The sequence below is a fragment of the Phalacrocorax carbo genome, chromosome 4 (genome assembly GCF_963921805.1).
Source record: "Phalacrocorax carbo chromosome 4, bPhaCar2.1, whole genome shotgun sequence".
NCBI classification, from domain to species: domain Eukaryota; kingdom Metazoa; phylum Chordata; class Aves; order Suliformes; family Phalacrocoracidae; genus Phalacrocorax; species Phalacrocorax carbo.
This window is the reverse complement of record NC_087516.1, coordinates 26413934-26435400: the sequence shown is the minus strand read 5'-3', so window position 1 is coordinate 26435400 and position 21467 is coordinate 26413934. Positions and strand designations below refer to the sequence as shown.

At 41.8% G+C, this 21467-nt stretch overlaps 1 protein-coding gene and 1 long non-coding RNA gene across 3 annotated transcripts in view; one reads left to right on the top strand and one right to left on the bottom strand.

Annotated features, from left to right (window-relative positions):
- Positions 1-1134: 1134 nt before the first annotated feature.
- Positions 1135-16769, bottom strand: LOC135313046 (uncharacterized). The gene is made up of 4 exons (XR_010372613.1): positions 9330-16769; positions 5654-8106; positions 3851-4000; positions 1135-1436 (listed from the first exon to the last, which is right to left on the bottom strand). It is a non-coding gene; the product is annotated as an uncharacterized LOC135313046 (long non-coding RNA).
- A 1202-nt stretch (positions 16770-17971) lies between these two features.
- PDS5A (PDS5 cohesin associated factor A) overlaps positions 17972-21467 on the top strand; it is a 92725-nt gene continuing 89229 nt past the window's right edge. Inside the window, exons 1-2 of one of the 2 annotated variants that reach the window (XM_064449316.1) lie at positions 17972-18243; positions 19071-19241. In XM_064449316.1, coding sequence (XP_064305386.1) covers positions 18217-18243; positions 19071-19241 — 198 coding nt within the window. In that variant the 5' untranslated portion in view covers positions 17972-18216. The remainder of the gene's footprint in view (positions 18244-19070; positions 19242-21467) is intronic. The other variant, XM_064449317.1, reaches the window with a different exon arrangement.

Below are 21467 nucleotides of genomic sequence, written 5' to 3'. Positions count from 1 at the left end.
CTAGAGGAGGCGCCGCGCCGGCGAGCCCCGGCCCCGGCCTGCCTCGCCCAACCCCGGCCCCGGCCTGCCTCGCCCAGCCGCATCCCGCGGGGCCGCCCCGGCGCTGGGCGGGGGCAGCGGCCGCTCCCGGGTTCCCGGGGCAGGCTGGCGGCCGTGCCTGGCCTCTGGCGCCCTCCGGGGGCTGCCCGGCGCTGCCCCCCCCCCCCCCTCACACCAAGGGGTCACTGCCGAAGGGGAAGGCAGAGAAAGTCGGGGAGGGGGAGCGGAATTGCCGCCTTCTGGCGGCCGTGGGCCCGGAGGGCAGCCCTCCTCCCCGGGGGCGGCCCTCGCCACCTTTCACCGATAAAACTTGGCCGCCGTACGGCTTCACGTGTTCACCCTCGAAAAGGGTAACCGTGTGCTCAGCCGGGGTGGGGAAAACCAGCGTGAGGAGCCAGACCCTACCTGCAGAGGGCATGCTGCGGGCTGCGGGCCGCGGGCGGGCTCCGCGACGCCTGGAGGTGACAGCGGCCGGGAGGAGCGCGGCGGCATCCCGGCGCCACGGAGTGACAGGTCGCAAACTTGTGACAAAGACGACGAATGTTTAATTTCTGGCGCCGCTGCCTCCTTTTACTAATGATTTTCTAACGTCGCAGCAGAAAAGAAGGCTCCTTGCAGCCCAGAATGATGCGGTGGACCTGCGGGCTGATGCTGGAGGAGAAAGGGTACGGAAGCGGCGGACAAGAGATCCAAGAGTTTTCAAAGAAGCTCAGGAGAGTCTGGTGGGATCTGGCATCAGTGATTGCAGTGGAGGTTACGAGATGCAATAGAATAGAGGAGCAACTAATTAGGAGAGATCTTCGTTATCCGTAAAAAGCAATGGACATTTGATGGAGATAGACAATGGAAGGTCATGGGAAGATGAAAGGGAAGAGACATGATTCTGACAGACTGAGATGATGATAAGCAGTTCTTAAATTAGAACTGCTGTGAAGCCACCGCAAAGGGAACTAGACACTGAACAAGAGTTTGGAATGTATCAACGCGAGGGGGAAAGCTCTGAAAATATTTTAAAAAACCAAACCATACCCAACCCAACAACCACCAAACCCCAACACTCAAGATGAGGAAGTTCTACTGGGAAACTTTTTCTGTAATTTTGCAGAAGTTTGTTAATCTGAGAAATTTCACGGTCAACAAACAGGCATTAAAATGTAATTGGAAAACTACTGATTAAGTTTACCCATTACTGATTTCTAAGAATAGGACTTAATTACATAGTCATAGGCAGGGTCTCCACTTCTTCCTGCTTTTTCATCTGATTCCCAGAAGGAGATGGGTGCCTTCCCACCCTCCATTGTCTTGCGATACCTCCCCGCCATCTCTATTCAACCACCTCCCATCAAGGCACAATGCCTCAGGAGGACCGTGGCTGCAGGTGTCCCGCTGCGATCTTCCTAGGAACAGAAGCAAGGCAATGAAACGCCTGTGAAAGGGGAGAAGCGTTTCCCCCCCGAGGGGAGTAAGGTTGTCTCCCTGCCTGAAGGTCCCTCACATTTGTGATTCATCCCATCTAAGGATGAGGTGGCACCCCCAGTGTCGTCTGTCCTTCGTTTTCCTTCAAAGAGGGAAACTGAGAAGCGGCCTTTAGCAGTCTACCAAAGCTGCTTATTTAGCACCTAATCTTACATGCTTTGCAAGAAAGACCAAGAAGTCACAGCCAGCTTTGTGTCTTAGTCACTGGTACTCCCACTGCTGCTTCCTTCTGGGGCCTGGAGTCTTTTTGTGCTGCCACCAGGACCCACTTGTTCACATTAGAGACGTAACTTTAGTTTTAATGCCAATAAAGAATAAGCAAGTGTAAAAATAATAGCTATTTTTAAGGTGAACTAATTATGCGCGGGTAGCTCACTGTAGTTGCCTTGTGAAAACTGCAGAAGGGTGCTTAGAGTAATTTCTCTAGAGCTTATGAAGATCACAGTCCCAAAGTGCTGCCTATTTGGTAGCACCACAACTGAAAAGCAAATAGTTTTTATATGTAGGATTGTACATATTTCACAATAAAAGTAATGTCAGAAATTCTAAAATCAGTATTCAAAGCATTTAATGATTTAGGAATTAAATTGATTTAGGCATTGCTAATTTGTCTCTGCTATTTCAGCGCTTATCTTGTAGTTATACTGTGTGCAATATTTAAATACGGACAAGCGTTTACATTTCTAATACAATACGTAAAGCATATACATACTTATTCACGAGATGTGGTGTTAAGTTTCAGAGAGCTGTCTCTTGTCATGACTCAAAAAAAGAAAATAAATAATTATTCAATACATTGATACTGTACATGTTCCAAAATCGGGAAGAGAAGCCTTGATCAGAATTTGCGTGTGCGTGTGGCGTCAAGTGATGGTTTCATGCATGTACCAGGAACTGTTTCTTTACTTGTGTTCAGTGTCCAGACAATTATCAGAAACAAAATAATTTTTCTTTAAGGGTGTCATGCTGGTAATGTGTTAATCATACATTTGGAAAAATAGGTCACGTAAATTCCAGTCTAATGACTGTGTCTTTGTATTTTTAAGGTTGCCAAGAAAGAGGAAGAGAGAGGATTTCAGTAGGCTGGAGTCTGATAGCCTCCATTCAACTGCATTGCTAGTGGGGTGTTGCTGCTGGCATTTGATGCATGAAACTATGTTGTTCTTTGCCAGTTGTACATATTAGAGTATTTGACACCATGAAAATGCCAGACTAATTTGGGTACTGGCAGATTTCTCACTACAACAGTTAACACTTTAAATAGGAGGGATTTTGGTATCTAGATAATTATAATCACTGTAATCTAGGTTCTTTTAAGTGTGTCCTCTTTTTTTGAGTTTTCGCCCAACTTTTTCAAACATAATAATCACCTATTATCTGCTATTGTTTCGGTTTGGTTTTTTTTTTCATTCCTTTGTGTCTCCTTGTCTACAGCTGGCTTGTTTTTACTTGGAGTGGCTTGAACATACAGCATGTAATCTGTGCTGTTTGGCTCAAGCATTTAGTCTGGTCTTCACGGAACGCTTTAACAACAGATTTTTCCATTTCAGTTTTTACAGTGCTGCCTTCTGAGAGTAAAAATACTTCACTATGTTCTTGCTTATGTTATAACTCACATTAAAACAGTATTATTAGCTGAGCTGGGGCATAAACACAAGGAAATGTCAGTCCCTTTCAATGTTTCTGCTTATGTACAGCCTAAGTCTACTCAGCAAATTGAAATTTCCTTTCTTTTATGCTCAAATTGTCTTTGAAGGTCTATAGTTAAAAAAGATTAGATTTTGATTTGCAAGAACAATTTGCAGCTAAACTTTTGGTCTGAAGAACATTCTGGTGTGGCAAGAAAGACGTGTTTAACTTTGTCAGTTTTAAAGACTTATTTTTACTTGGCTATATTTTACTTCAACACGTTACTGTAACATGTTGAATATACAGTCATAAATACTGTAAGAAAATGCCTGAGAAATTAGGGTGCATTAAAAATTCATGCCTGCCTGCAATAAATCTCAAATAAGTTATCTTTCCAGGATCTTAAGGTACAATTTTTATCATTATTCAGAATTTTACTTTGGACCATTACATTACATACAACCAAAGCCCCAAATCATTGTGGGTTTTTCCATCCTTCAGAAAGGAGAGATGAAAAGAGCCCTCATCTAGTTCCTGCAGAAAACATTTTCATAAAAGTTGATTCAGTCCCTCCATGCTATAACCTTTCCTCTTCCTAAGGAGCCTTCCACATTCTATTGCCAGCTTTAGGTTTCATTTACCACTGGGGGAAATAAAAAGTGTTAGCTGCTTTTTTTTTTCCCTCCCCCCCCCCCAATGGATTTACCTTAATGCTGATTTAAGATGTTTAACTTGGCTTCTTGGAATGTCTGTCTCCAGTTAATATTACTTTGTCCATGATCTTGGAGCTTGTGTTCCTACAAAAGATAACTCTTCCCTCAGCCAGAATTTGATTTCTGAAGTAGAAATTTAATTCCTAAGTAAAAAAAAAAAAAAAAAAGGGGGGGGGGTGGAGGATAGAAGCTTTATAAAAATAAATGCTTGCAGCAAAAAGTCACATAACTGTCTCTTCTCCTCCACCCCTCTCCCAATTTAAGTCAAATGTATAGCGAGTTGTGGTGTTTTATCTCCATAAAGGAACTCCACATCTGGCTTCTGTACTTGAAGTATAACTAATGATCTTGTGTTCCATGTAGCTATCAATTCCATAGTTAACTGTAGAGACTGTCACGTTGGTGTCACTGCAGTAATTGCAGTTAATTCACGTATACATTTTTTTTATTCCAGATAGTACATTTTTACTATACCTATATTGAAGTAATGCCTTAATTCCCTTTCTACATGGTTCTATTTCAGCACTATTTTAAATGGGGAAAAATTAGTATTTAGAAGCAGCAAAAATCTAGATCATGGGGTGATTTTTGCTCCACTGAAGACAACAGCAAAAATTCTGCTGTTTTCAACAGGATCACGATTTTAGGTGAGCAGGTCCCACTGGTTCCAGTATTACCACTAATGAATTCACAAGTTACCTAACAAATCTGTACTTTGATTCACGTAGCCATCAGTAAACTATCAAAGGAGTTTATAAGGTTACTGCTGAAAGCGTATAGTTGTAAATTTTCAAATTCTTGTTTAAAGGCATTCTAAAGCAGTGCATTACTAGTCTCCTTTTAAACTACTTGTACTTTAATGATATACTCCAGATATATTGCGGAACAGAAATAAAATCTGCTTATTATATCTGCTAAACTAAATATCACCAGAATATACAAACTACCAAGATGCTTGGGTTTTTGGAAAGGAGATGCAGAGACATTATGACAACAAATGCTAAAATCCAAGAAGTAAAGAATTATACTTAATTGTATCTTCTCTACAGGCAAAGAATGAGGTCATGTTTATAGAGCTGACAGAAGCCTCACTGCTACAAGGACCTTCTGCATTTGGAATAAGCTCGCGCTTCAGTTTTGATTTGTGGCGAATCTGATTCCTGTATTGGATGTTCTCTGCTATGCTGGTTTTATCAATCTGATATGTCAAATTTCATTGATATAAAAAACCCATCCTAATCTGTTTAAACTGCAGAAAGAAAAAACAAAGGATGCTTAATATGTCTCCTTGGCACGTGACAAAAAGTAATAAGCTGACTTTCATTGTAACTGTCGTGTTCTTAACTGTTAAATATCACTGCCTTTATTTTTAAAAACTACATTGATCTTACCCCATAGCAAATTTAATATCAGAGATCTTAGAGATCAGTGTCTTTAAGACATGGTCTAAGAACGATGCTAGCAGTAAAACTGTATATCTGTATTATTTTAAAAAAAATATTTATATCACTGCAGTAATTAGGCCAAGCTTAACAGAAAAAAAAAAACAATAACGTTTGACACTTCTATAACTTTTACCATCCCCAAAATGTCTTGTAAAAAAAAAAAAACCAACCATGGGGATCCACTTTATACATCAGTTAGCTGAGACCACCTCGCAAACAAAATGCAACAGCTGTTTAACTACAACATGCAATACCCCAGAGTAGCTTAACAGACATTGATACACGGTCCAGTTGAAATTGTAGGAACTTTGTAAGCAGGGATATTTGACCTGGACATGAAAGTTTACTTACTGTTTTTCACAAAACAAATGTTGTATGCCATCTCATATGACACGCACATGCTCTGTATCAAGAAAGAGGACGTTTCCAAGGAACAGTATCATTAATGGCCTCCATTCACTGGTAAAGCCAGAGCTGTTAAAACAAAGCTGCCCCAGGACAAAAAAACTCCAGGTTTCCAATCTGCAAGGTAACAGCCTTCAGGCGGTTGTTAAGAGCACAGCCACACCTGCAGAAGAAATTGCACTTATTTTGAACTGGGCTAACATTTTCTAGGTTAAGACAGAACTAACATAACTCAAGAACCTGCAGTGAGACTTCAGCATTTTATTTTCCTGGGCAGATGAGCTTCTCACTGGGATATCTTATCCAGAGTCAAGTCCCTAATGTAAGTGATAGCTACTGAATCCAAATCATCTTATGTTGGACTTTATCTTCACTCAGGAAAAAATGGGGCAGAGGCAGAAAGGGAAAGAAGTTTGTTTCTTTTAGTTGGAAGAATGTCATATTCTATGTGTTAGAGAGTTAAAATAATCCACTGTTCCTACCTGTTTACTTTCACCACACATATAAAAGCTACAAACTACCTTGCTCGTATTAGGATTTTATCACATTAAGGTATTCTGTATCAGCTAAAGTAACTGTTTTCCTTAGGGCAAAACAGATGCATTTCCTCAAATGTATTAATGCCCAAGTTTACTTGATGTGACGAGGTCATAATGAGATGCAGAATTAAACACTTGAAAACAAACCATTTATTGAAAAAGTCAATTGGACATTATAAAAAACAGAAAAAAAAGCCACCAGATATTGTTTTCATTTGACTATGTAATATTATTTCAGCTAACATTTTGGCTTCTTTCAATCTATATATTTTCATATTTTATGGGTTTTGTGATGTTAAATGTTATCAGTCCATTTACTAAAATACTGGGGAAAAAAATCATTAAAACTTTTCAGTGATTCTAAATAAAACCCAGTATTTTCATTCTACTGGAGGTTTTGGGATGTCTATTGTTTGCTCCAATTCAGAAATTTTTAAATGTAAAAACATTGGATCCTGCTGCAGAATGAAATTTCTAAGTAGATCTAATGTTAAGTACAAGCCTGAATTTTAGGCAAGTCTTAATCATCTATTATTGTCCCTTGAATGGACAAATGCTTTTACCTGTCAAGACTCTATTCCATGTCTGTACAATTCATTTACCAGAAGTTAATTGCTTGCCAATCATAAGTGATTTATGAACCAGTTTACCTCACAGTGACTGACCTTCAATTAACAGAAGATTAAAAAAATATTAAAAATCTATTTTATTTCTTTTCCCAAAGAGTTTCATAGAGGCCTTATTTTCAAGTACAGATCCTATCCAGACCTGCATATTTTACAAAATTTTCTGATACCACAACTTGATGGCTTCAAAATTCTATGATATATAAGTGTCTTGCAGGTATCCTGCTTGGCGTCAGTATTCCTCACTCACCATTTGTTACACAAAAAGTGGCTAGCTACAGCAACCCTTCCGCTTGACCTCTATCACGAACATCTGCAAATTTCTCCAACTGCTTATAAAAATAAATTAGGGAACTTGTTATGGTCTAAACCCACTAGCACTAATTTATGAATTAAATTTCACTAACTAGTTTCTAAACTTGAATAACTTGTATGCTGTGTGTCTTATGCTGAAACAAGAAGCCAAGATGGGGTAATGGAGCAGGGAGTGATGTGCATTTAAAAACAGCTGTATAGAATACTTTTTTTACGGAAACCCTTTGTTCAGTATGTGACTCTGTATGTCACATGATAAAACCTAATTATTTAGATAGGAAATTGACTGCATGGCTATTTGGTCCCTGCTGAATGGGGAACAGGGCCTTCTTTTGCTTTCCTATAAATTCTGACTCTTTTTTTTCTGGTTCCTTTAAAATCCACCTATCACTTCGACTTTTTAACATTTCACACCCTCTGTCACTGGAAAAGGGGCCACATTCTTTCCCAGTGAGTAACACCAGCAACAAAAGAAACTAAAATTTAGAAAGCTGCAGGCAGCTAAGGTCCACCTTAGGGTTTCAGACACATAAAAGGACAGTGGCTCCTTGTAACAGGGCAGTCTGCAGTTCATGATTTGAGGACTAGGTAAAAATTAGCTCCGACCCGACAAATTCATGCCAATTCCATGTCCAGCAAATGAGGAAGTCGGATCTTAAGACAAGCTCCACTCCACCTTGCCCTAGCTCGTGATATTCAGATTGGTATCTATAACCAGATTTAGCTCACACACACAATTCAGGATGGAGGAGAGGTGGTATAATTTGGATCTGGGCCCATCTGTAATAGACAACTTATTAAAACAAAACAAAACAGTTGATACAACCAGCATGAAAACATGTTTAAGCTTTCTTCAAATAGATGATCAAACACCGAACTCTTTCAGTTACTTTATTCCTCTGTTTACATTCCTCAGAATCTGGACGAAATAACACACTAACTTAAAACAGCATTGAAACATGAGTAGTTCATATTTTCTATGTAGTTCTTCAACTTCTGAACTATGATTTCTTCTTCTGTACAGAGGTGACAGGAGATAAAAATATGTACCTCAAAACCAAGTAAGAATTTTATCTTTACATCAGTGTTTGTTATGAACTTGCCTATTTTGCACACACAAAAAAACCCCTATATATACACACTACACAGTACTGAAGAGTACAAAGCGAAAAGGTTAAATATGCAGCAGAAGAACAAATCGCCAATTTTCCTGTCATCCGTACACATTGGTAATTATTTTTCTCAGCAGCATTATGCAGTTTGTGGCTCTGATGACTCTTAAAGGCAAACGTTTTGGGGCTCTCCTAATTGTTGCTGGTTATACATCTACTCTTCAAATTCATCAGTGATCAAAGGCACATACAAGTAAATCCCTATCTGGATTACGTTTAAACCTATTATTAGGATTGAAATAGAAAACAAACAACACTTCCATAATTTATGCTTGTTTCATTCACCTGGGAATACTCCACACTGTGAGGTTCACCCCTTTGCGAATGGCAGGTTGTATCACTCCCAAGTGCGACTGCTGCCACTGTCATGTATATGTTCTTCCCTGGCCTCAGCAAGATGACATCTACTAACCACAGCAGCATCAAAACACCACGCAGGACACACGCACACAGAAAGAAAAGCTCCCAATATATTTTGGTGTAGGTCTCCAGCTGACCCGGAACTCTGGGGGCAAAAGAAATCAAACACAATCTCCTTTTTAACTTTGAATGTTAATAGTATGCTCTGATTTTTAAAAATCTTCATCCAAGTTTGTTCTGCTAGTTTCGGAAAATATTACTTTTGTAGCTTCCAGATATGCAAAGCCAAAATAGAATTCTAAAGGAACCTTTATATTAAGTAAATATAAACTTAGGTTTAACTAGTTTTAAGATATATAATAGAACATTTAATCTTATTGTTCTCAGAATTTGGCTTCTCCAATTCAGCTTGAATTTGGCAAAATCGTACTTACTGATCACAAATAATTATATTTAAAATATACTTGCAATTCACTCAGGGCTATTTTTTTCACCTTCCATCTCTGCATTTTTTGTTTGTTCACGTGGAACTCCCTAATCCTCAGCCAGTTGCAGATTGTCTACCACGTGTTCATCTTTGCTCCTTCCCATTTCTCCTGTTCATTGATACCTTTTCATGTGTTCCCATTTCTTGTATCCAGCAATGGGCCAAGGGACTAACCTTTTAGAAAGGAACACAGAGACAAACACCAAAATAAGGGTTTGGTAAGACAGACTAAATATTACTGCAAATTTGCTTGAATTCAGGAAACTGTAAAGCCCTTGGGTTTTTTTATTCATAGATTATGTCAGCATTTGTGTACTTCCTTTAGTGTTATTTCATACGTGCTATATGAAGCTGCTTCCTTAAGGGAAAGACCTATTGCTAGATAAAGTTTTTCTCCCCTAGAAGTAATGTTGTTCTGTTCTCTCTTACTATATTCAGAATCTGATAGACTTGTCAACATATTTTTTCATGTACATCTTTTTTCTGTGAAGCTGTGTGAAAGAACGTATTGTTCCAGTTTCTGAAGCAAGGATACAAGCCTAAGAGTGCATCCAGGCAGTGTCAAGCTAAGCGATACTGAAAATGGATGGAAAAAATGGTTCACTCAAGTTTTCTTCTCCATGTGCTGGATTAGAGGTGGCTGCTGAGCAGATCTTGAAGGAAGTTTAAAAAATATTAAATATAGACCAATGGCATTCCATAAGCAAAAACTGAGTTCATCTAAAGTAGTGACTTAAACGTTCACATGCTGGGTAAAAGTGTCTGCCTTTTTAATGGTCTCAGATAAAGGAAGTTTACAATTTTAGCATACGCTTCCCTGAAGATATAAATGATTAGGCATAAGTATGCAGTGTCTGGAAGATAAAAAGAACAGTACATAGATATACTTAGGAAAGCAAGTGTTTATGTGCCTGATACAGTGTAGTTATAGTATATGACACAGAGTACACATGAGCTGCCTTGCCAAATTCAGACAGGATATAAATAGTGGTATTAGATGTTGGTGAAATTGTAAGTGGATACATATCAGCCTACTTTACAAGCAGTAATTCCTCTGCTGGCATTTAATATCATCACCTCTGGCCATCACTCCACCATCATGGACTTTTCTGTATTCCATCATGGAGAATTTCTGGTTAGAAATCTGACTATTCTGAACACAGCTTTTGTATTACTAAGCATTCATGTTTGTCAAGAAAGCACTTTTCTCATTTCTATATTTGCTCTTGCCTTGTCTTGCCTACTTCTGTCTTTGCCTACTCAATACCTGATATTCAGTCCCCTCTTTAGATACCAATGCATTGTCCACTTTGTTAAATACCCATACAAGCACAGGCTCAAAAAACCTCTGCTGCCAAATATCTTGAATTTAGGAAAATCTTCTTCAACTGATACTCAGTACTCCCTGCTGCTGGATCACTACATTGTCAGTGTGCTCTTCTGTCATGACCTGCGTGGATGCAAACATCCAGTGCGTTTACTGAAGTAGACTTGTAAGGATGAAGGGACTAGAGCTGCACAATCCAAAGAAGTAATTTTATTTTGTAAATTCAAATGCAAATGGTGCTTTACAAGAGTTTCAAATTCCAATTTTCATATTCAAGTTCCAAAATGGTACGGTGGTGTAACATTTTAATGATTATCCCCCCAAGTCATTCACAAAACACATTGATTGTATCATCATTAGTTGCTTTCATAGCAGCATAAACCCATATGATCAATACATTTCCTGACTTTGTTCAAAGGCAAATGGTAATGATTCTATTGCTCACAGAGTCATGCCCAAACACTTTGGTGCTTCCCTGAGTTTGATAAATGCAACCCCTTTTGCAGCCTCTGAACAGTACACCACATACCTATCCATCATCATGAAATGACCCCATCATTTACTGTAGAGCTCTGAGACTGCACATCCATTCATCAAACATCTTTCTTTAACCATAATGGTAAATTCCAAGTTCATATTAATTTGTAAAGTTTTGTATCATACATTTCTTTACTGCGAGCAGTAGACATTATAGCTGTGAAAGATTTAGGAACAGCAGCATCACAAATGCCATCGATAGTTTTCACAAAGGAGGCTCTTAATCAGAATTTGCTAGTACCACACATCATTTTTTAACAGAACATAGGACAATTCTCATCTAACAGGGCAGAGGGAAAGACTGCTCATACTGCCTTCCCCCCAGTAGGCAGCCACCATGGGCTAAATACGTTACCAAACTTTCCCAGTTTCCTCGGTGGTATTTCCTCTAAGCATTCCCATGCACCCAGAAATTCCCCAAATCTACCTTATTATTTGAAAAAATATCAAGCAAACATAAAGAGCCATATGCTACTATTACAGCTGCAGGTAACTGCAGATTTCCTTGCAGCTTGGCTGGGGGGGAAGGGAAATCTGGGAAGGACTTTACAGAATGGAAAAGTTGAATTTGAAACAGGCTCCTTTCGAGTGACCTTTGACTGATGACGTAACGCTTTTTGTCACAACCACTTCTGCTGTGCAGCAAGTATTAAAGAGCCAATAAAAGGCTAATGAAAAATACAGGCTATTCTTGAATGTGCCATAAAATAACTTTACTTAATTAATAAAAGTAGAATATAAGCTAACTTCATGCTTAATGGTCTAGCTGCAAAGACTGTTCATAAGTTCAGTTACCTGGGATCAAATTTATCCAGCCAGAACCTGTCCAACAGAAACTAGAAAAACTTGAAGAATACTTGATCCATCCATGGTTTCCCTTATAAAAGCCTCCAAAAACCACTCCACCTCAAAAAGTAGAAAGATTTGACTGGTGAAATGCTTAATTTTTTTTTGCTGTAGCAACTTATGAATGTGAATTCTGAGAAATTATTGATAGTGACAGGAAGAAAACTGATGCTTTTGAGACATGGTGGAAGCGAAGACCCTTGCATATCTCCTGGGCAGCACAGATGATAAATGCTCATATCAAATATATTATTGGAGAAAAGTAGACTTGGTTGTCAGAAATTAATAGGTTTAAATGTATATGCTCTGGACACATCAGGAGTCAAGATGGAAATAACCTTGAAAATGTAATTATGGAGTGAATGGTGACAAGTCATCATAATAGAGAGCAGCTAGAAGGGAGGTGGATAGATGGCACGCAGTAGGCTGCTGGGACTTCAGTTTCTGAGTGCTCAAAACTAACAATGGATCAAGGGGGCCTCTAAAAATTCTCCTATGAAATCACCAACACACAGGTGCCAATAAATTGATTTTACTTCACTTGCAAGCAAAGGAAACAAGTGCAATTGTTCTGTCAATACAGTATTTTGTAAATTACAACCGTATTCGCAAGTATACACTTCTTCACAATGGCTTAAATATATTGACAATGACAATTCTGGTCATTTCTGGACGTGCTGTGGTACCACAAAAGTCAGGTGGCAAGTATAACTTGCCCTACCTCCAAGTATGACTCAGAATAAGGACATTTTCAGACAGCAGAGGAGAAAGCCCTCTTTACCAAAACCAGAGCAAGGTAACATTTCGGCAGATCATGGCTAGGGATCAGTTTCAAATGAGTGTACCATCCATACAGCATTTGGTCCCTCCCTTTATTCAGAGCTGGTAGTACTCCATGAAAAGGCAGCAAGTTGTGGGACTCTCTCTTCTCTAAAGAAGCCCTTTGTGTCTCCACCTGATTATCTTTAAGAGATAACACACACAAGTCCACCTCCAATCTTCTAGGGATTTGCTTTGTCAATGTAGATCATAGGAGACACATGTAAGTCCCTGTTTTCAGGATAAAACACACTTCTTGGTCTATTCTTAGATGAGAGTAATTCCACTGCAAATACCCCCAGGAATGAGTTACTTTTTGGAGGTCTTTCGTTATGGCAACCCACACTGTGAAGAAACCCACCTTTGACTCAGGCGAGTGTAACCACTGTTCTCAATTTACAGCAGATGTAAACAAGTTCTTTTATAAAAATAGGTAAACAATTAGGTGCTGTTATCAAAGATATATTACACTGTGAAGTTTAATTAGAAACCTCAGGGATATCTCTGAAGATCCAGCGCAGCAAACTTGGAGTCTATAATTTTTAACAGGAGGACCTGTGTGCAATGTGCAACTACATGTCTGAGAGAATCAACAGACGGACAAATAGGAAAGATGACCAGAAACAAGAACTAATACCAAAGTCAAAAAGCTAAGAGAGAAAGCTTCTGTGCAAAATTGAGGACAAAAAAAATATTTTCCAGGGTTTGATTTTTACTGAGTTCAGAGGAACTGATGCATTGCAGAAAAAAGTGTAACACTGAAAAAAATAAAGTGGGGGGGGAGGGGGAAGTGTTCATGATTGGAAAGCAGCCTCCCAGAAAGCAACCTGCTAGGTATCAAAAACTGGCTAAATGCTAGAGTTGAAAACAAGTAAAAAAAGCTTCCCCCGCCCCCTGCCCTATTTGACTGTGACTTAAAAGATTTAATAGTGAAGAACCACACTCCACCACCTGGTTCTGCAAAGCAGGGGCTTTGAAGAGCACAGCTATTATTAGGAAGACAAGTGTTTTCCTAACCCACCAGATAGGGTTTCTTACTTGTCTGCCCAGCTGACTGACAGATACGACTTATTCAGCAGTTCCTGACACACTGGTGTGTCTTGATATGACTGTTTAGTTCTTGATCATTATTACTATCCATGCTTACTGTACTAACAAACACCCAAGGATAACGGTTAAGCTGTTCCTGGAAAGATGTGCACATAGCTTAATTTAATCAACATAAATTAAGGGATTTTCTGTGCTTAAAGTAATCACTCCATACTCTCTTCTGTTTCACCTGAAAGCTGTTTTGTTTTGAAAACCTTGTGCTGCATGATTTCCCCTTCCAGTAAAAACACCACATTCTTATTTTCTTGGTACTTTCCTCTAACCTCTCCTGCTGTCTAAAATATATTAATAAACAAATGAACAACAAACAGATTGGAGTAAATACATTCCAATAAAAATAACGGGAGCAAACGTAAATTAATTCCAACATAAATTTGTCCAGGTAGGGACTCAATAAAATCTGGGTAAAGACTAACGGACTGGGTCTTATTATCAGACAGATCCATCCATTAAAACCCAAGGGATCATGTGAACCTGGCTACAGCTGTACAAGAAGCAGAGTCCAAGTCAGATCTCAGCTGCTTGCTGAAATTAGAAGGGTGAAGGTCAAACAAGCAAAGGCAACAAACCAGACACTAGCAGTAATCATATCTGCGAGCAGATTTCAGGACTATTCAGATTAAGAGTACCACAAGTCAGATTATCTGAAGTTTTTATGTTTGCACATTCTGAAAATGCCATGGATATATTCAAGCTAATTGGCAGTTAAGTGTTCATTCATACCTCCCCTAATTGGGTGTGATATCAGAACGACACGCTTTGTTTTAGCCCTTTAGAATTTTAAATAGTGCAGAAGTACTAATCTGCTGTTTCTCTTCTGTGAAAAGATGGACCATTGCCTAATCATCCCATGATTATGGAATTGCACCTACTCCTCTCTCAGCCACTTTGCTGATCATGATTTCTCTAAGACTCATCCAAAACACCGAATATCTGACTAACATCTAAATTAATGGCTATCCCAAGAGCACTCTGGCAGTTTTACACTAGTATGCTGGCAAAATACTCCTGCTGTGGACCAAGGGTATGTCAGCAAGGTTGTGTTGATACCACAACCTACGGTCAGACAGCAAATTATACCAGCAGTGCAACAGTCTACCAGTAGAAACTGCACCTGCATTTAATGGCTACGGACTCCCAACAACATTGATGCTGAGGGGTGGTCCAAATTTTCATATGGTTGACTAATCATTACCTGTGAAAGCAGAAGTCTAGTGTGAACCTCTCCTACTCAGCTTTCTACTAGTCTATTTCAGGACTTTTTCTATGTTATATTACAGATATGCAATCCTGAGAATTAAAAATCTTTGAACATTACTGCACAGTAATTGCTAACTTCACTATTTACCTGAAGTCTGCAAGAAGACAGAGAGATCTTGGTCCCCAACCAAGAGTACTCCAGTATAGGGCTTCACAAACAACTTGCTCAAGATGAAATAAAATTTTAATTAAATGAGCAAACTTTCCCTGGCACTTTCAAGTGAAATCTCTGAACCACCACATCTGACTATGTGTTAGTGACAGTGTACATATGCCTTAGAATGCAAGAGTTTATCTTATTCTTCAGTGGAAAACAAAAGTTACTAGAAGTTCATACTAGGGGCGCTGCGTTGTGTTTGTCCTTAATTTAGACTTAAAACAGGTTGTGGGAGTGTAGCCCTCTACCTTTTCACTCTGTTCCTGCTTCATGACCTGTTGTATAAAAATTTCTAGGTAGTGTCACTTCATGAAAAACTTGTAACCACAAGATTACAAGAAAATGTTATGATGTTATAGGTCACGTGAATGATATATGTAAAATATCACTTTTCAATAACATGAAAACAATACTTGAAAATAAACATTAAAACCCAAGAAATTCAGATACTTGAGTGAAATTTCTAGAATATGACACCCATAATACTTCAATTCTGCCCAAAGAGAAGTCTGCCCAACATCTTTCTAGCTTTATGCTTGGGTCATAAAAAAAAAATCCTCAGCAAAGGTCACTTCAAATTTACTTCTTGCATCGTTTTTACTAACTTACCTTCTCTTTTTATATTTAAATTGAATACAGCTCATATAGGTTTTTGATACATTCATTCTTCAGCAACAGAATAATCTTCCAGGATTTGTTTCTCATTTTTGTGTTAGTACAAGTGTATTAAAAGTCAGGAATCTACACCAAATTAATTGATTGTACTAGTAATTTGATTTGGGAAGCAAAGTGCCTAATGTAACAAATGAAAGGATATAAACCCCAAATTCATTAGAAGCGTAATAGCGCTGACAGTACATGTTCTTTTATTGACAACAAATAAGAGCTGATAGCTCATCTGAGTACTTCAGCTCTAAGGTAAATCTAAACAGCCACTGTCATTCAGATTAGAAAAAAAAAATATTAAAAGCTTGGTGTTGGCTTTATTTATTAAATTAGTACAACTTTGTTAAAACTGAATCGTGTATCCAATTCTTAGTCACCTGTCCATTTTGAATGCCCCAATCCATCGATCCTTATGCCTGGAGAGAATAATTTTACCTAAGCCTGGACTCGCAGCCAGATTTAAACACCTTGTCTGGTGGCACCCTTCTAGATTTCCACACCAGTGTCTGAGATCTCCTAAGTGTTCCTTGCAACTCTCAGTCATTCTCATTGGTGGTTTCATAGAGGCTACAGACATTCAAGGCTTTAACTCCCCTAGGACAACACTGCAGGGAGACAAGGAATGCAGGTATAGGAGAGTAATTTCCTAACCACATGCTATTGCACCAGAAGTACCTGAATAATGGAATCATCGAGGTTGGAAAAGACCTCTAAGATGATCAAGTCCAACCACTGAGAGCACCTCAGTCTTTGTATGTTTTCCTCCCGCACCTTGTAAATCTGGAATTTGGCATACTTCACCATAACCTTACTCACTTACCCCTCTCCCATCCCTTCACCCTCCTGCATCTTTCCTGCGTGACTGGCAGGCCCTTCCGCTGTGCCCAGCGAGGCCCCATCACACATGCACAGCCCCAGCAGAGAAACCCATCCCTCCACGCAGATGGGTCCCAGCCACCTGCCTTTAATTTGCTCTACAGAAAATTCATCAGAGGTTTTCAAAACTGAGAAGAATTATACTTTTAACTGGTTTGAGTAACCAATAGTCAGCTGAAGACCCCAAATTAGTCTTGATCAGTTAAAAGTCATCTTTCAGTTGTCACACATCTTCTCTGAGCAGGGTAGACATCTGGAAAACACTTTCTAGCCATGTATACTTCGGACATGCAGGGCACATAACATGGATTCAAAACAGATATACCCCACTTTGCCACTGACTTTCCAGACATACCCCCTCTCTTGGAAATATAAAAAAATATTAAATTAAAAAGACATTTTGCATGGAAGGATTTCCTGAGTTGGCTGACAAGGGCTCTTTGGGTCTGCGTATTCAAGTTTCTCCTGAAGATTTATGACTAAACGTTTAAGAAACTCCTCTGCCAATGAAGGAAGAAAAATCTGGAGGTCGATGCGTGCATGCTCCTCTTCCCCCTCACCTCTCTGACGAAGGGCTAGGCACTTCTCCCTCCCGCAGCACCATCCGTGATGCCCCATACAGCTTCTCCCCCCATTTTCTTATTTATCCCGCCGACCAGGCCTCACCACCGCCCGCGGAACCGGCAGGGCGAGGCGGCGCAGCCACGAGCCGCCCGGCTGCGTGAGGAAGCACAAACATGTTCCCCCTCCTTCCCGCGCACGGCGCTGCTGCCCTGCAGCCGGACCCCCTCCCCAGCAATCCCGGCAGTAGCCGGGCCCTGGCCTCATCCTCGCCACCAGCCGCTGACCCCCTCCCGCCACCCGGGAGGAGAGCCCCGAAAGGCCGGGGCCGGGCCGCAGAGCGGCCCTCAGGCCCTGCCCGGCCGCTCCGGGGGTTTTGGCGCCAAGCGGGAGGCAGCGCTGCGGCGGCCGCGCCCGGTACTACCCGCCGCCGCCGCCGCCCTGCGCGGGGCTCGGCGGGGCAGAAGACTTACGGGCCTGCCTCGCCCCTGCCCCGGGGGCCGGGGGATCCTGGCTGGGCGGCGCTGCGGGCCCGGTCTCAGGCCGGAGGGCGGGCAAGGGGAGGGGGGCGGCGCGGCGTGGAGCGGAGCCTCCTCCCGGGCTGCTCTTCCCCGGCCGGACAGAGAGCGGCACTGTGTCCCCGCCGCGCACGCTCCGCCGGAGCCTCCCCCTCTCCCCGGCCGCCGCCGCCGCTGCCGCCACCGAGCAGCCTCCCCCTCCCCCCAGCCCTCCCTCCCCGAGCAGGAGCCGCCGCCGCACCGCGGAGCAGGGAGGCAGCGGGAGCAGCCAGGGTAGCGGCTGGCGGGGGTGGCGGCGGAGCGGCGAGGACCACCCGGCACGGAGGCTACTCAATGCTGCACCTTCCGGAGCTGCATGAGGTAAAGGCGGCTCCGGGTCCCGCTTCCCTCCGTCCCCGCTCCCCCCCCCACCCCAGCTCTCCCCGTCGCCCGCGGCGGGCGGGGGTGTGTGCGCGGAGCCGGGGCGCGGAGGGGGGGCTCTTTGTGGGCCCGACCGGGTGCGGGGCGGGGGGGCGAGGAGGGGCTGTGGGGCGAAGGGCTGAGGGGACATGAAGTTGCGGGAACAAATGGAAAGTGGAGAATGGCCTGGCCCCCTTTTCGGGGGGGCTCCCGCCGCTGCGGAGGGGGCGGGCGGGGGGCCCGGCGCCGGGCGGGGGGGGGCGGCGGGGGTGTTTTGTTTGTGCTCGCCGCCGCCTCCCTCCCTCCCTCCGCCTCTCCTGTTGGTTTCTCTGCCTCCTGATAGTTTTGAGGCCTAACTGTTTAGGCCTCGTCTCCCGGGGCCGGTGCGCCGGCTCCGAAGCACACCCCCCCCCGCCCCCGGGGCCGGGATTTGCACCCCCGCCCCCTCCTACCCCCGCCCGGGCCGTACCGAGCCCTCGGACCCGGGGCATCCTTCGATCGAGCCCGAAATTTCATTGTAAAACCGTCGGCTCCGAACTAATAGTGTTGGGCTGGAGGAGCCCCGCAATGAAAGGAGGGGAACGGCGGGGCCGGAGTTACGGGGAGCGGCGGCGGGCCGGGCCTCGCCTCAGCGCCGCCCGGGGCGGGGGGGTGCGGCGGGGGCAGCGGCGGGGGGCGCGGCCGGCGGGGGGATAACCGGGGCCTTCGGCGAATTGAGGGTGAGAAATGGAAAAAGAGGGTTAGAAAGTCATTTCCATTCTGCTGAACTTTTGTTTTCTGACCGATAGAGGCCGGTAGAGGACTGTGGAGAAGGAAAGTTCATAACCAGCAGCACCAGGATGGACTTCCCTGCTACCCAACCAAAACCTGCTGCCGATGGTAAAATCATCTACTATCCTCCTGGAGTGAAGGAGATCACGGACAAGATCACCAACGATGAGGTGGTTAAACGGTTAAAGGTAGGTAAGCAATCCTGACCACTGTCCCCTCCCCTGCAGCTTTTGCTTCTTAAGGTAAACATTTCATCAGGGGAAAGGAGAACTGCCAGAGGACTGTTTCCTTGTCATGGTTGAAATGTCTCCTTCGTGCCTGCACACCATAATGGGAATACTGCTTCCTTACTTTTCCTTAAAAGAGGAGTCATTTTTGTAATTTGTTTCTCTGCTTTTGTGAGTTCTCCCAAAGCCAGAGTTGATACGTTAAACTGCTAATCTGTATGTGAAATACATACACGGTTTTGGGGAGAGGTCTGAACTGGAATCACAAGTAATAATTGCAGGATATGTTACTGAAAGTTTTTGTTAGTAAGCTAGAAGGTTCGTATGGGTTCCAGCACTATGACCGAGCGTAGTTGGGCAGAGGTGACAACTAGATCTAGCTAAGGCTATCGACTGAAAAGATAGGACTGTTCAGAAACAGCAAAGATTAATTTCTGGAGCTTGTAGATGGAATTTTGAAATTGTTTTACATTTAAAACCTGCCTCAGATTTTGCAATTTGATGTAATACATATTGTTTATTTCTTATTCAGTATAACTGGTGCTTGGCAAAGTTGCTACATTTTCATAAGCAAAATGGACTGTTAAAAAAGCATCTCTGCTTGCTTGACAGCCTTCTGGGGGACTGTGAGGCTTACCTGTATTTTTTATTTTTTTAATACCTTTTTCCACTAGAAACATGAAACACTACTGTGATACTGTAGTTATTATTTCTTAACTCTGCTGAAAATAGAGAATAAAGTCGAGATTGATCAAGTATTGGCACAGCTCATTCGTTAACGCCATGGTCTTCGGACCAGAAAGTTGTCATAATCTGGGATTTGGTCCTGTGCCCAGGGTGGAGATATAGTAATAATTTTTTAGAGATCGGAAATATTCTCTCATCTGATGATCTGTTTCCCATCACAACAGTGACCCCACAAAGATTTAAAAGTAGCAGTCATGGTCTTGGCCAGTCAGGTAGTACATTGAAAAATGTTTTACCCATAAACGTGAAGACAACGTAGGCTTTGTGCTTTGCTTTGCTTTTAGAGCAGCAAGGCAGATGTCAGTTTTTTCTTTGAAAATGAGCCTTTTTGTCCAATTACAGTTTTGAAAATTATTGAATGGACAAGTCCATATTCCTTGTCACAGGAGAAGATCCTAGAGTTCTGATTGTTTGGATGGAGACCATGAATCAAAGTCTGTGTGGAATGGGGAGGAGTACAGTTTTGGGGTGCTCACCGAAGTGGATATTTTATTTTGTCCCCAAGTGGAGAACTTGCAGCGGTGAGCTTGCCATTCCTAGATAATAGGAATAATAGAATTTCCAATTCATGTATATATGTTTTGCTGAATTCACGTGTGTGTGTTGGGCATAATTTTCAGGCTGAGAGCAGATTTTTTTTTCTGTCATTTTTTTATGAACTACTGTTAAGGAAGTCAGGTGACCTCAAGACTGTATATTAGCTTTAAATGGGAACAAATACTTTGGTAGTGGACCTACCATCACTGAAATAACAGAGGAAGATTTTTCTTATCTTATCGGTACTGCTTAATCTGAGTTTGAGGAATTTTTTTGGTCAGATATTGGCTTTACTGAAGCATCGAGAAAATTGGAAGTACTGTACCCTTTGGAACTAAACCAATGATACTTTTTTGCTTATGTTTTTGAATAGAGAGATATATATAATCTTTATTTATTAAATCTAAATCTTTATATCAACTTGATTTATGAAAACAAACTTCGACATGTGGAATATTATGATGATGCAGTGCTTGGGATGGAAATGTTTGAAAAAGTTCTGATCAATTAAAAGATAACTTTCCACACTTTAAATATGACTTAATATTAAAAGCCAGCTTTAGCAGAATGTACAAATTTAGGCATGAATCAATCTTAGAAACTGTAGAGTTTTTGCCACCTTCTTGGCTGTGCATGATCTAAAGATGCTCTCTGTGTCTCTCATAGAAGATGCATGTGTGTGTAACTTAGTGCTTTGGCCACCAGAGTTTGGATCAGTTCCTGCAAATTTTTGTTCTTTTAGCTTATTGAAGTCATGGTCAGCTTAATTGGTTACAAATTTGTGTCCTTATTAGCAACTTTTCTGATATCACATCTGTATTTTTGTGTCCAGACCTTCTTGTAATGAAGGCTTTTCTTATTATTGGAACTTGAGACGTTCTGGGCACCTGTCCCAGAGTGCCT